Source organism: Ochlerotatus camptorhynchus, unplaced genomic scaffold (genome assembly GCF_037179485.1).
Source record: "Ochlerotatus camptorhynchus isolate MF236.1 unplaced genomic scaffold, CSIRO-AGI_Acam_v1.1 ptg000402l, whole genome shotgun sequence".
In the NCBI taxonomy this organism is placed as follows: Eukaryota; Metazoa; Arthropoda; class Insecta; order Diptera; family Culicidae; genus Ochlerotatus; species Ochlerotatus camptorhynchus.
Window position 1 is genome coordinate 369,709 of NW_027040888.1, and position 15,497 is coordinate 385,205.

The 15,497-nt window shown below is 43.1% G+C and overlaps 1 protein-coding gene across 1 annotated transcript; it reads left to right on the forward strand.

Moving 5' to 3' along the window:
- Window positions 1-6,223: 6,223 nt before the first annotated feature.
- LOC135710766 (uncharacterized) lies at window positions 6,224-12,500 on the forward strand. The gene is made up of 3 exons (XM_065233430.1): window positions 6,224-6,523; window positions 7,275-9,814; window positions 12,239-12,500. Exons 1-3 carry the CDS (start codon window positions 6,224-6,226, stop codon window positions 12,498-12,500), a joined length of 3,102 nt encoding a protein of 1,033 aa, XP_065089502.1.
- Window positions 12,501-15,497: the final 2,997 nt, after the last annotated feature.

A 15,497-nucleotide genomic window follows, 5' to 3' on the forward strand; every position in this document is an offset into this window, starting at 1 on the left:
TGACAACTGAGGACAAATGCAGCCTATTTGCTAGGCACTTCTTAAGCGTCTTCTCGAATGACTCCCCATCGCAAGCAGAAATTGAGCGAGCCGTCCGTGATGTGCCAACCGACGTCGTAAACATGGATGTTTTTGTCGTAGATGTACAAATGGTTCTCTCTGTGATGAGTAAAACCAAATCATCATTTTCGCCAGGTCCGAGTGTTATTCCATCTGCAGTCCTAAAAAAAATGCTCCGATATCTTAGCTGCTCCGTTGTCCTTGCTCTTCAACCTGCCACTTCGTCAACAGAAATTTCCCGCACTATGGAAACGGTCTACTATGTTCCCTGTTTTCAAGAAAGGAGACAAACGCAATGTGGAAAACTATCGTGGGATTACCTCGCTTGGGGTTGAATCTAAGGTGTTTGAGTCGCTGATAAATGAGAGATTGTTTGCTTCCTGCAAGCATTACATAAGTACATGTCAACATGGTTTCTTTCCTGGCCGCTCCGTGGAAACTAATCTCGTCAGCTTTACGTCGTTCTGTATGGAAAATGTATGCAAGAAACTTCAAGTGGATGCCATCTACACTGATCTTAAAGCTGCGTTTGATAGAGTTGTGCACGACGTTCTGCTAGCAAAGCTTGAAAAAATTGGATGTTCTGTTTCCTTCTGCAGCTGGCTTAGATCATACCTCGTGCAACGTGAAGTTACTGTATGCATTGGAAACTACTCATCGTACTGTTTCTCGAACAGATCAGGAGTTCCACAGGGTAGCACTTTGGGACCAATGCTCTTCTCTTTATTTGTGAACGATGTAACGTTTATCCTACTACGAGGAGGTAAATTGTTTTTTGCCGATGACTTGAAGATTTATCTAGTCGTTCGAGGCTATGCCGACTGTTTAGAACTACAAAACCTTCTTGAAATCTTTAATGATTGGTGTGAACGTAATTTTATGGTCCTGTGCGTCTCAAAGTGCTGCGTAATTAGTTTCCGTCGAACTAGGACTGCCATTTTGTTTGATTATAACGTTGCTGGAACTGCAGTTCAACGTGTCGATCACGTTAAAGACCTCGGTGTCATGTTGGATGAAAAGCTCACATACACTCGCCACTTCTCAACCACGATCGACAAAGCTAATCGACAGCTTGGATTCATGTTCAAGATATCTAAGGAATTTCGTGATCCTCTGTGTTTTAAAGCCCTTTACTGTTCATTGGTACGCTCACTACTGGAATTCGCGAGTGTAGTCTGGAATCCCTACCAAGCTGTATGGAGTGGACGATTCGAAGCTGTTCAACGCAAATTCGTCAGATACGCACTGCGCTATCTTCCATGGAGTGAGCCGCTGAATTTACCACCGTATGCTGACCGCTGTCGTTTACTGGGTTTGGATACTCTTGCTAAGCGACGAAACATATCGCAGGTCATCTTCGTTGCTAAAATTTTACTCGCAGAATATGATGTTCCTGAGTTACTGGCCAAAATTAATCTGTATGCTCCTGCCCGAACACTCCGTCCGAGAACCTTGCTACATGAAGTAGTACATGCAACCAACTATGCTGCAAACAGTTCCTTTGTCGCCATGATTCATCAATTCAACGAAGCCTCTGACCTATTTGACTTTGACATCAATGCCTCGATGTTTCGTCATCGTTTGCTGCTGACCAATTTTTAATTTTTAATGAGTGACTACATTTAGATTTAAGTGTTTCATTGAGACTATCAAGTCAGATGGACTATAATAATAATAATAACACCATAGATCGCCAAAAACTTTAACGAATTCACTTTTCGCATATTTTTTAGATGTTGTCGTCTTCGGTGGTGATCCATCACCGATCTGGTCATTCCCGACAATCACGACACTCATCTGTGCTTGTTTTAAAGCAGTTGCTACTTTGCTTGCTTATGTGAGTGTGTTGGTGAGTGAGCTCAACAGCTTCCGTTTAATTTTGCCAGCTTTGTTTGTAACGCACACAGTCGCGCGTGCCGAGACGATCTTGGTATGCGTAGGCATTGTCTTCGTTTTCTTCTGTCGTATCGTTTTTTCTCATCATCGTCCTGCAAAAGTCTGCACTGTTTTCGTTGCGCTTTACATCATCAGCAGCGAGTGTCACGTCTTGCCTGTGAGCAGTATCATTGGTGGTGATTGTTCTTTGCCATGGCTCTACCTCTAAAGCTGGGTTTAGATTAGGCAAGTCAAATGATCAACTCAGTTGAATTCAATTGGCTTGAAAAGTTGAGCGTGGTTCAACTTTTTCCAATTCAAGTGACTTGATCAAGTCAGTTGAATGGCATGGTTTACACGTTCAATTCGCGTTCAAGTCAGTTGAATTCAGCTAACTTGATCAATTGACTTGCCTTGTCTAAACCCAGCTTAACTGCGTGACAAAACGTTCTGTCAGCGATAGTCGGTTGATGCGTTGACGAGTGTCGAGTGAGTGTCATGATATTTTGCATCACTGATCAGGCGTTTTACCCCGCTATCATTTTGGAGTCGATTTAAAAAATGCATTGAAAATCATAAAAATCATCATTTTGGAACTCGAAATCACTTGATCTTCGTAGAAAACATTGTAATGAACCTAAATTACTATCTCCTTGATTTTAGCTTCCAAGCACAGTGTTCGGAAAATCATTCTCAAATCTCATTCATTGAGCCTCCCTGCGAGAATGAACTCGCGTGCGAATGCGGCAAACAAAATTCACGCTTGAGATTCTCATGCATATTCACGCACTCACACTCAATTGATATCTTGGCTATGCATGTCGTGTTAGTTTTCCAGTCCCTGATACACAAACAATAGTAATAACAATGAATAACGCCAAAATATAAAGCAATGAATTTTTGAACCTGAAAACTGATCGGTGATTTTTGCGACATTGAATTTTACAAGGCAAAACTCAAAGGCGCATAAACTCATGCATGAGATTTGAGTTTTTGAGTTTTTCCGAACACTACTCCAAGCAATTGACGGTTTTGCTTAAACGGTGCTTTTTGCACCGTCCTACCCTACGAGGGAACCGCACTCGTATCGAGCAGGGTTTGGTATGTGAAAAATTGAAATCCAATACGGAAGGTCCTGCTGACTACACAAAAACGGGGGGGGGGGGGGATGCAGAAAGGGCGATACTGATGAAGTCGTCCTTTATGATGGTGGTGTTTTTCCACTTGAACTGTTGATGTTGATGTATAGGGAATAATGTATCCGTTTGCCCTTTACCTCTTTTCGTAAGTTTTCTTGTTTTTGTTGTTGTTGTTGTAGGGGGAAACAGACCAAAATGCATACATGGGCCAAAATAGTCCGAGACGGGTTTTCAACGGTGAAAATTTGCCAGTGTTGGGACAATTCATGAAAAAATGCTGGCTCGAGTAATGAACTATCACTGTTGCTCGAATTCATGGATTATGTTGGGGGAGAGCGATGAATTCCCGCGATTGGCAATTTTCCCCTAGAGGTACATAATGGACCATCTTCCCCTACACACAGATCATCGAGAATATTGATTGATGTCAGGGAGAGATTTTCTATGTAGACATTATCGAAAGCCAAGTAGAGCTTAATGCACGAACTTTATTGTCATTAATAGTTGACCCATGTTGTACCTGATTGTTGGATTGTACTGTACGGTGAAACAGGGTTGCTTCTACTCACTTGCTATGAAAATTTATTTTCAGAATTATAAAATCATGAGACGCTATAATGATAATTAGAACATGTAAGCTGCAAGAAGAGGCTGTAAAGTATGTGTTTCACACATCAAACCGGCCAATATTGCTTTCAGAGCGTCACAATCAACGATTTTTCAATTCGTGAGCGCTCACACTAATTAATTCATAATTCGGAAAACCAGCGAGTAGAAGTGGAAGCGAGTGGAAACAACCCTGCTGTGAAAAGCACATAAAGGTACGAACCATTCATACAGTCATACAGTTATAGCTCCATAGCCAAAGTTGATGTTCATGGCTTCTGTGGTGGTTCCTTCATATGGTTTACTATGTGCGTGTTCTATAACTCGATGATTATACAACCCTTGGTCCTTCTGTTGTAGAGAGTTGACTTGCAGTTGCTTAGTACTGGTTCCAAATACGAGTTCCTACGATGACAGTCTTTCCATTCTTCTGAATCCGATAGTCACTTCACATCTTTGGTCAGCTATCCTGCTACAAGTGCTACAACTAGAAATCTTTGTATGGATTGGTCCAGGATGGGAATTTAGCAGGAAAGTGGTCCTAGCACTTTTGTTTTAATATTTAAAACTTTGTTGTCTTCGGTGAAGATTTTGTTTTTATAACACAAACTTTCTTATTTTTAAAAATAAAGATAGATGTTCTTCAGTAAAGTTGTATTTGTTAATTTTAAGCTACTTTGTTGAAGAGACATTTTTCTAACTCTAAACGTCTTTATCGTCAACAGTCACTCGTCAGCTGGCAGAATAAATGGAGCGAAGGAAGTTTGGGACGATGGCTATATTCGATCATCCCTAAGGTGTCGAAGAGTCCTTGGTTCAAGGGGTTGGATGTGGGTCGAGACTTCATTCGTATGATGTCTCGCCTCATGTCCAATCACTACTCGTTAACGCTCACTTGTTCCGTGTTGGGCTGGGGGACTGCAATCTCTGTGAATGTGGACAAGGTTACCAGGACGCAGATCACATTATTTGGTCATGTGCTGAGCATCGCGGAGTCAGATCTGAACTGTACGGTTCCCTTCGGGCTCGAGGTAGACAACCTAATGTTCCAGTTCGAGATATTTTGGGTAGACGCGATCTGGAGTTTATGAAACTTATATATGTTTTCTTTAAGAATATTAACCTTAGATTGTAAGTTTGACTAACCTTGTGTTTAGGTTTTGTTTGTTCGTGTGGGTTTTTTTTATGTTTGTTTCTGTAATAATTGTATAATTACACTGTGGATACCAAATTGAATAGGAATAAGTTCATGTTTTAGGAATAATGAAATATTTGTATCGTAAATCATAACTCAAACCTCCTCCTCCCTCTCCCTATCCATAAAACTGTGAATCTCTACTAACCTCGAGATGACCGCGAGTAATCGGTTCAGTTCCTTTAAATCTAGATTTAAGACATCAATTATGTGTAACGCAAATGATAACTTAGCTCTGTAAAGTTTATTCGATTGAGCCTGTACAAATAAACTAATTAATAATAATAAAAAAAATTAAACGTTGTCATTCCAGAATAATTTTTCATAGTTGAATTATGTTGTATCTGAATGTAGTTTTTTTAGCTCCCGTAAAAGTCACTTTCTAGTAACCATGAGAATTTTTTAAAAATTCAAATTTTTGCTAAAAAAAAAGTAAATATTGATATCTTGATATCTAGATCACTTGATATTCACGATTTTCTTCATAAAATACGATCCTTTTAAATGTTTATTACTCAACGTGAGGCAAACACACAATGATTTTCAACCTAGCATTAGATAGTTCACAATTTGAAGTCAATTGTAAAAAATACACGTATATTTTTTGGTAAAAGTAGATGAAATTTAATTGAATTTATTGATTTTTGACGTAGTACTACGTGTTCCGACGAGTGGATCCATCTAACGACCCCTCGTACAATTTGGATGTTGTGGAAGATGAATTGGGAGACAATGGATCGTTTTGGTGAAACGTCAGAGAGATAAGAAATAATGATTTGTCATTGTATAGTGTTTTGAAGCAGAAGTAAAAAGTGAATTAAAATTTATATTTTCTCTTAATTAGTTAGTTACAATTAAGTTTAATTACAGGTATTTGCTTAACATAATGATGAATTTGAATTTTGCTATTGAAGTTGTGAATTAATACTAAGTACGAGACAGATTGTAAGTAGATATGATGAAACCAAAATAACCTAAAACTAACTAAATAATAAACATTGCAGCTTTGAGCTATCGCACTACAAAAAAAGGACGATTTGCTTCGAAGAGCTCGGAAAAGAAAGTTATCGCAACATTCTCAAAGAATCTGTCTCGTACTTAGTATTAATTCACAACTTCAATAGCAAAATTCAAATTCATCATTATGTTAAGCAAATACCTGTAATTAAACTTAATTGTTACTAACTAATTAAGAGAAAATATAAATTTTAATTCACTTTTTACTTCTGCTTCAAAACACTATACAATGACAAATCATTATTTCTTATCTCTCTGACGTTTCACCAAAACGATCCATTGTCTCCCAATTCATCTTCCACAACATCCAAATTGTACGAGGGGTCGTTAGATGGAACTAGTCAACAAGTTGAAGCTCTTGGAACAACGGCATACGGAAGAACGGGACCAATTGCTCAAGGTTGAAGACGCTTTGCAGAAGCAGCTTGAAATGAGTCATGAGCAGTATCAGACTCTGGTGGCAGTAAGGCAGCAGGAGCTAGCGGACCGAGACGAAGACCGACGAAGATTTCGATCGTTGGAGCAACAAATGGCCGAGCAGCGAGAATTACTTCGCCAACGAGAGCAGAGTCATCCATTTCAAGCAACCGGGTCGCAACAGGTGGCACCATCGGCTCAGCCAATGCAACGCGTGAGTACGGACCGTACCCCTGATTTGGAGCGTAGTTGAATAAATAACTCCTCCAACATTGCGACACCTTGTCCCAGTGTCGCTAATTCGTTAGACAGATTAGGAACGCCTCGTACATTTATTGTACCCCCAGAATTAGGGCCTTCTTATGTAGGGCCACAAGGTCAACCACAGCTCAATCCGTTAGGGCTTTCTTATGTAGGGCCACAAGTTCAACCACAGCTCAATCCGTTAGGGCCGCCTTATGTAGGACCACAGGGTCATCCATAGTTCAATCCGTATCACCCTCCGGAGTTGAATCCTTGTCAACATAATCAGTTTCCACCGGTACAATATGGTCCAACACATCACCAGCTAGCTGCCAGGCATGTCATCCCAAAAGAGCTTCCAATTTTCTCTGGGGATCCAATCGACTGGCCACTCTTCATAAGTAGCTGAAACTTGTGGCTACTTGGACTCGGAAAATCTTCTGCGCTTGCAACGTTCCCTAAAAGGGGTTGCAAAAGAGTCGGTCAGTAGTTTCCTTCTTCATCCGTCGACCGTGCCACAAATTCTAACCACTCTGCAGACCTTGTTTGGGAGGCCTGAACAGATCGTGCATAACATGGTTGCCAAAGTGCGTGCGACGCCAGCGCCAAAGGCGGAAAGACTGGAAACGCTAGTCCAGTTTGGGTTAGTTGTCCAAAATTTATGTGGGCATCTGAGGGCTGTCGGAATGGAGAACCATCTTTCCAACCCTATTCTTCTCCAGGAGCTCGTCGATAAGCTTCCAGCAACCATCAAATTCAGCTGGGCGCTCTTCCAAGAGAATCTACCGGTTGTCGATTTGAGCGCTTTTGGGGAGTACATGGAAAAGGTGACATCTGCTACCAGTGGTGTTACAAACCTGTGTTTCTCAGCGAGAATCCCGAAGGAGGAGAAGCCGAGAGTGAAGGAAAGGGCATTCGTAAATACGCACGCTGCGTGTGACCGGAGGAGTACGGTATCGTCCAGTAATCAACAAAAGAGTGACCGTCGAGAGATGCCAACGGATGGTAAAAGCAAGGAAAGTGAAGGTGAAAAACGCTGCCCGATGTGCAAGGCGATGGATCACGTTGTAGCGAATTGTTCATCATTCAAGAAGCTATCGTTGGATGAACGTTGGAAAGTGGTGAAAGTGAACAAGCTGTGTCGTAGATGTCTCATTTCGCATACTCGCTGGCCATGTGAAGGTGAGTTTTGCGGCGTCAACGGTTGCGAAAAGCGCCATCATCAGCTACTACATTACGAGCCCGCTGCAGGACAATCCACGGTTACCACCAACGCTACTGTCACCATCCATCGTCAGCCCGTTTCGTCGACGTTGTTCAAGATACTTCCGGTGACGTTATACGGGGAGAATGGATCCATTGATACCTACGCGTTTCTGGACGATGGATCATCGGTTACCCTAGTAGAAAAATCAATAGCGGAAGAACTCGGAGCTGATGGAAAAATGCAATCCTTGTGCATTCAGTGGACAAGCGGGATCAACAAAAAGATTCCCACTAAACAACTGGGAAAGCTGGGAATATCAGAACCCGGCGGTAAGAAGCGATTTGATGTATCGGAGGTGTACACCGTCGAGAACTTAGGGCTACCGGAGCAATCGTTGGACTTTGAAAGCATGGCGAAGCAGTACAAGCATTTCCGAAACCTATCAGTCAAGAGTTTCCAAAGGGCCGTTCCTGGTGTGCTGATTGGGTTAAACAACACTCATCTAATGAATACGTTGAAACTGCGGGAAGGAGAAGAGCAAGAGCCAGTCGCTGCGAAAACTCGTATCGGATGGGTAGTCTGCGGCGGTCTACGAGGGGGAGCTCATCAATTTCAACACCGGCAGATGCACATATGCGTGGAGCCAGCGGAACTCGATCTGCATGACTACGTACGGGAATTCTTCTCTGTGGAAAGTCTAGGGGTCTCTGTGGCGCCGAATTTGGAAGGAAGTGAAGATCAGCGAGCTCGTCGAATCCTCGAAAAAACGACCGTGAGAACATCGAATGGGAAGTACAAGACTGGACTACTGTGGAAACAAGACATCATCGAATTCCCGAATAGCAGACCGATGGCCGAGCGTCGTCTGAAATGTCTCGAAAAGCGTCTTGAAAAGGATCCGCAACTCTACGAAAACGTATGGCACCAAATAGCGGATTATCAGGCGAAAGGCTACATCCACGCGGTAACGGAAGAAGAAATGCCAGAGTTCGATCCACACCGCACTTGGTACCTTCCTCTCGGAGTGGTTTTGAACCCTAACAAACCGGGAAAGGTAACAGTGATATGGGACGCAGCGGCAAAGGTAAACGGAGTTTCGCTGAACACGATGTTGCTGAAAGGTCCTGATTTTTTGACACCACAGCTGTATGTTACGTTCAAGTTCCGTGAACGGGAGGTGGCATTCTCTGGTGACATCCAAGAAATGTTCCTGCAGCTCGGGATTCGGAGAGAGGATCGGAGTGCGCTGCTCTTCGTGTTTCGCAACTCACCGTCTCAGTCTATGATTACGATGGTATCGGACGTTGCGATCTTCGGAACGACTTGTTCTCCAGCCCAATCGCAGTATGTCAAGAACCTAAATGCAGCGGAGAACGAGAAGGAACATCCAAGAGCGGCGGCAGCAATCAAGAACAGACACTACGTTGACGATTACTTGGACAGCGTAAACACGGAGGAAGAAGCAATCGAGCTAGCTCTGGATGTGGCGGAAGTCCACCGGAAGGCAGGTTTCCACATTCGTAACTGGGTGTCAAATAGGCCCAAGGTGCTAGAGGCTATAGGAGAGGTTAACCCAGCTACAGTCAAGAATCTCGCGATGAATAATCAGAGTGGATTTGAGCGGCTACTCGGGATATCTTGGCTGCCGGGCGAAGATGTGTTCTGCTTTTCACTTAGCCTACAAGGAGATCTTCAAGGACTGGTGGAAGGCACGATCGCACCAACCAAGCGAATGATGCTAAGCTTCGTTATGAAAATCTACGATCCGTTGGGACTGGTAGGATCGCTGATTGTCCAGGGGAAGATCCTCATCCAAGAAGTCTGGAGAGCCAAAGTGGATTGGGACCAGCAGATACCGGAGGATATTTTCAAGTCATGGAAACTCTGGTTACAGGCGCTGAAAGAATTGGACAACGTGAGAATTCCTCGTTGCTACTTTTCGGGGTACGATGCCAACTGTTATGATTCTCTAGAGCTGCACATATTCGTTGATGGCAGTGCACAAGCATACTCCGCCGTCGCTTACTTCCGAGTTCAGGACCAGGGATGGATACGGTGTGCTCTAGTTGCTTCAAAAACTAAAGTTGCTCCTCTGCAATTACTATCAATCCCACGCATCGAATTACAGGCAGCAGTTCTCGGGGTGCGTCTTCGAAAAACTATTGAAGAAGGTCATTCCATCCAAGTGAAGCGCACATACTTTTGGAGTGACTCCAGTACGGTTATCTCGTGGATCAGATCGGACACTCGTCGGTATCGGCCGTATGTTGCCTTCCGAGTCAACGAAATTCTCAATCATTCGAGGGTCGAGGAATGGCGATGGCTGGAAACAAGGATCAATGTCGCCGATGAAGCTACGAAGTGGGGAAAAGGGCCGAACTGTAAGTCAGACAGTCGGTGGATGTGTGGACCTGCGTTTCTCTACGATAAGAAGAGTGAGTGGTCGAGCAGCGAATACGAAGTACCGGAAGTAACAACTGATGAATTACGATCAGCATACATCTGCAGTCACTTCCTAACAGTTCCGATCATTGAGGTGGAACGATTTTCCAAATACGAGCGGCTGTTGCGGAGCGTAGCATACGTTTACCGCTTCCAAGAGAACAGTTCGCGACGAGCCAGAAGTACACAGCACGGAGCGGCGGAAGAGTTAAGCAGTGAAGAATTGCAGAAAGCAGAGCGGATCCCGTGGAGACTTGCGCAATCGGAATGCTTTCCAGACGAGGTAGCTACTCTGAAAGGGAACGTACAATTGAAGCAAGAACAGCAGAAGGCGTTGGATAGAAGCAGTTGTATAGCAAAGCTATCTCCTCCGATTTTGTAGCGTACGATACCAGATACCCTATCATTCTGCCGCGAGGACATCGGATTACAAACCTATTGCTAGATTGGTTTCACCGCAAATTTCGCCACGCTAACAATGAGACGATTGTAAATGAGGTACGTCAGCGTTTCAACATTGCAAAGCTGAGAACACAAGTACGGTCTGCAGCACTCCGATGTCAGTGGTGTCGCGTGTATAAAGCGAAACTAGCAACACCAAAGATGGGTCAACTACCTCGGGTTCGGATTACACCATTTCTACGACCGTTCACATTTGTAGGGATAGATTATTTTGGACCCTACTTCGTGAAGGTAGGGCGAAGCTCCGTCAAGCGCTGGGTGGCGATTTTCACGTGTCTAACCGTTCGAGCAATACACCTGGAGCTGGTCTTCAGCCTAACAACTGATGCGTGTAAGAAGGCCATTCGACGATTCATCAGAGATAAGAAATAATGATTTGTCATTGTATAGTGTTTTGAAGCAGAAGTGAAAAGTGAATTAAAATTTATATTTTCTCTTAATTAGTTAGTAACAATTAAGTTTAATTACAGGTATTTGCTTAACATAATGATGAATTTGAATTTTGCTATTGAAGTTGTGAATTAATACTAAGTACGAGACAGATTGTAAGTAGATATGATGAAACCAAAATAACCTAAAACTAACTAAATAATAAACATTGCAGCTTTGAGCTATCGCACTACAAAAAAAGGACGATTTGCTTCGAAGAGCTCGGAAAAGAAAGTTATCGCAACACTACGTCTTTGTGGACTAAACAGGGATGCAAATAAAATAAAAAAATGTAACGAAACAGTGTCAGGTTTTAAACGCATATAACATGGCCATTTATTGATGGATTTCAATTCTTTGCACATCATTTGATGCAGATTTGATGTAAGATTTGTTTGGTATAAAGATTATAAGTAATGTATTATTAGTGAGCTATTGAAAATTGATCAATCTTTTAGGACGCAATCAACCAATCACGTGCTTGCTTGCTATGATTATCGATAGAACAGAGAGAGAGAGAGAGACGAACCGAATGCATGGTTATAAAACAACTTACCTGACTTGATTAAGATCGTATTAGAAGAACGGAGAGTATTCATCCTGGAAAGGTTCCGAGACACCTGTCTGAGGGTCAAATCATTAGATCATACGTGATCTAGCATGTTAGGTTAGAGTTGGTTGGAAATGCTAACATGAAGCTTTAGTGTGATAATTTATTAGCTAGATAATGATCTTTAGAAGAGGGTAGGTGGATAGTTTCGTTAGAGTACGGCAGTGTGAAAATTGAATAGAAGTTGAAAATGAGCGAAGGGCCATTAATCCGACATTATAAAGTCAAACGCACATCTTTTGCCTAACCCGTACGATGTACGCGGAGACTTGCAGTATGTGTTCAGTCTACAGACATGAAGGTGCTCCCCCTTCACCCACGATCGAGAACGTAGACACTCTGCATACAACGGCGAAACTTGTTACACTCGTGACAGAAGTCATCATGATCCAGTGTACCTGCACGACCCGAACAGAACAGTTTCATGCTCAAGAGCATCGAGCTCGTTGAACGAAACATCGATATCGCCATCATCACAGAAAAGCTCCTGAACGCACCGATATTAACGTCTTCCTTCCCGATTTTCGGCTTGTGAGGCTGGATCGAACCAGCTCCGGGGAAGGAGGAGTGGCCATCGCTCTAAGGAAGAACATCTACTGTCGGCTGTTGCCGAGCTTCCAGCTGAAGATCATCGAAGCCGTAGGGGTGGAGGTTTCTACTCCTGTCGGTCCCATGACACATCAAGTCAACATCAGGGATGGGTCGGCAGCAGACCTGCGGCGAGATATTGTCAAGCTAACACGACGGCGGGAAAACTTCATCTTGGTTGGCGACCTGAACGCCAAACATCAAACTTAGGGCAACAGTCGGTGCAAACAAAACGGCACCATCCTGTAAAATGACCTGCAAGAAGCGCAGTACAACATCTTTAGTCTGGACACTCCCACCCGGTTGAGTAGGTCCGGTGCTCACGCCACCACCGACAACTACTTCAGCAGCTTGGCCAACAACATCTCCCAACCTGTGGTTTACCAAGAACTCAGGACCGGACCACTATCCGGTGGTGGCCGAAGCTGGTTCCTCGGTGACCCGATTGGAAGCTTTTCGGCGCAACTACCATCGTGTGAAATGGGCTCAACATCGACACTGCGTCAACACATACATCGAGTACGATGTCCAACCGGAGACGTCCGAAGATGTTGATCGGTGTATTCATACCATACAGACAAGGGAGTAACACTCTGAACCTTGATAGCCCTACTAAAGACCTCATTAGACTCCGTAGCACCATTCGTATGCAGTACTAGCGTTCTGGTCTGCTTAACTTGAATCCCAATTGCAATCGATTAACAAAGATCATTCAGTCCAGGATGGTGGATCTCAGAAATAGCGATTTTGCTAATAAGATCAGTTCTCGCCCAGATTGTGCAAAGCCTTTCTGGAAGCTAATCAGAATCTTAAAAAATAAGCCCAGGTCCATTCCACCATTGGTTCCACTGAATCGTCCCAACGAATCAGTGGTTCATCTAACAACTCCTGTTGATAAGGCTGCTGTGATTGGCCTGTGATTGTGAGGCTGCTGTTGCTGAAATGCAGGCAACCTCCATTTGATTCCCAACAACTTCCCCAAGGTTTCAGCAATTTCAGCTGACCAACTGTTGGCCTATATCAAATCTTCCAAAGACATGAAAGCCCCAAGTTTCAATAACTTCTTGAATCTAGAGCTCAAACATATGAGTTCTAGATTCAATGATTACTTGGCACTGGTTTTCAATCAGTGCCTTAGGCTTGGCTACTTCCCCTGTACTGGAAGTTAGGGTTAATGCATATATTATGTCCCGGTCAAGGGGGGTGTCTAAGATTTTGAGACTAGCAATGCATTAGGTATAGGAAAAACGTCAATGATAGGGGGGGGGGGGGGTTAAATTTCTCCTCGATTTAGCGTGTCATAATTAATACATGGGTCCATTAGTGAAAGTCATACCCATCCGGAAGCCTGGGAAGGATCCTTCCTCTTCTTCCAGCTACAGACCTATCAGCCTTCTTTCAGGGTTATCAAAGCTTCTTGAAAAAGCGATTGACCAGCGTTTTCTAACGTCTGCCGACTAAAACAACATCTTACTCAAGGAGCAGTTTGGTTTTCGACAAGGTCAGTCGACTACTCACCAACTGACTCGAGTAAGCAATACATATTCTCAAACGGAACAATTCTGTATCTAAAACATCTGCCATGGCTTTGTTGGACTTAAAAAAAGCGTTCGACAATGTCTGGCATGATGGGCTCGTATACAAACTACAACGGTACGGTCTTCCAATCTTCCTTGTGAAAATCATCCAAAATTACTCTTCAGACAGGACATTCCAAGTTTTTCTCAATGGCATCACTTCGGATGTCTTCAAGCCTTGAGCCCATCCTTTTCAATTTGTTCATCTCCGACATTCCGGCTCTCGCTGATGGTGAAATGTTGTCTATAGACACCTAATCCTACCTATTATTGAGTGTGGTATACCAATCTGGGAGACTTATTCCAAATGCCATCACCTTAAACTGCAAAGGATCTAGAACAAGATCCGTAGGATGATCGTAAACAGTCCCACGTGGGTTCGAAAGTCTACCTCCTGGCTGGAATTGAGACATTAGAAGAACGGCGAGTATTCATCCTGGAAAGGTTCAGATACATACATCTGTCTGAGATCAGATCAACAGATCATACGTAATCTAGCACGTTAGGTTAAGTTGTATTCGTAGTTAGATAGGTTATCAAATTTAATTTTTAGATTCAATTCAAATATGCCCCAAAGGGGGAATTCACAAAGATAGGCTACATTGAAATGCTAAATCAATTTGCAATCATAATCATCATAAATAAACGCAAATTTGCTTCTACAACATTGCGGTGTACATTGCGTTGTACACTAAAACCGAAACTAACTCAGAGAGTGAGTAACTTTTACACAGTTGTGAGTCACTTTTACTCATTCGTATGGAAACATTTCTAAAAGTGTAGGTCACTCAGCGCATGAGTAACCTACGCTTTTGGAAATTTCTCCATTCGAATGAGTAAAAGTGACTCACTCTCTGAGTTAGATAAGTTTTCAGCGTAGCTTGCTATCTTTGCTCGAAAAAAAGTAAGAGGTTGTATCCGACCGTAGATTTGACGTAGGTGTTCGGTAGAAATATTCGGTGACTATTTTAGGGAAACCACTTTTTCCCATCACGGAAACGGCTAGTTTTCTGATCACAAAATTACGCATTTTTGTGCACATTCGTGGAATTTTTGCTTTATTCAATAGATAATAAAAAAACCGAAAATTTTCCAATCCTGAGATATTCGCGATCAATCATATATAATATATATTGCTGGGTACATTATAAAAGAGCTTCAGGGGTAATGTGGCTGGCAGCAAGGCGAGCGAACGTTCAATGAAAATTAACTCTTAAACAACAATAATTTATGGTGGTCCTGAAACAAACCGTTTTGTCGTAATGATTGAGTAATGCTGAACTATTAGGATGTTCAACACGGATGAGGTTGGCGAGCTGTATGTTGATTGGAACGAGGGTTACGCGCTTGGCATAGATGGTCCACAAAGGCTCACGACGAGCAACTGAATCCGATCAGCAGCGGTGTGGCTTCTCCTCCTTCTTCGGTGAATCGAGAGCTCTTGAGGGCAGCCTTTCTAGCTTGCTGCTTGCGGGCAGCCTTTCGTTGTGTGCAGGAGAACAATGTTCAACACCACGCGTCGAAAGCACTGCTGCTAATGACGACTGACTGGACACCAATGATTCAATAAGCACCATTCGGTGAGACCGGATGGAATTCGATTTTGAAATCGGTGATAATTTTGATCACC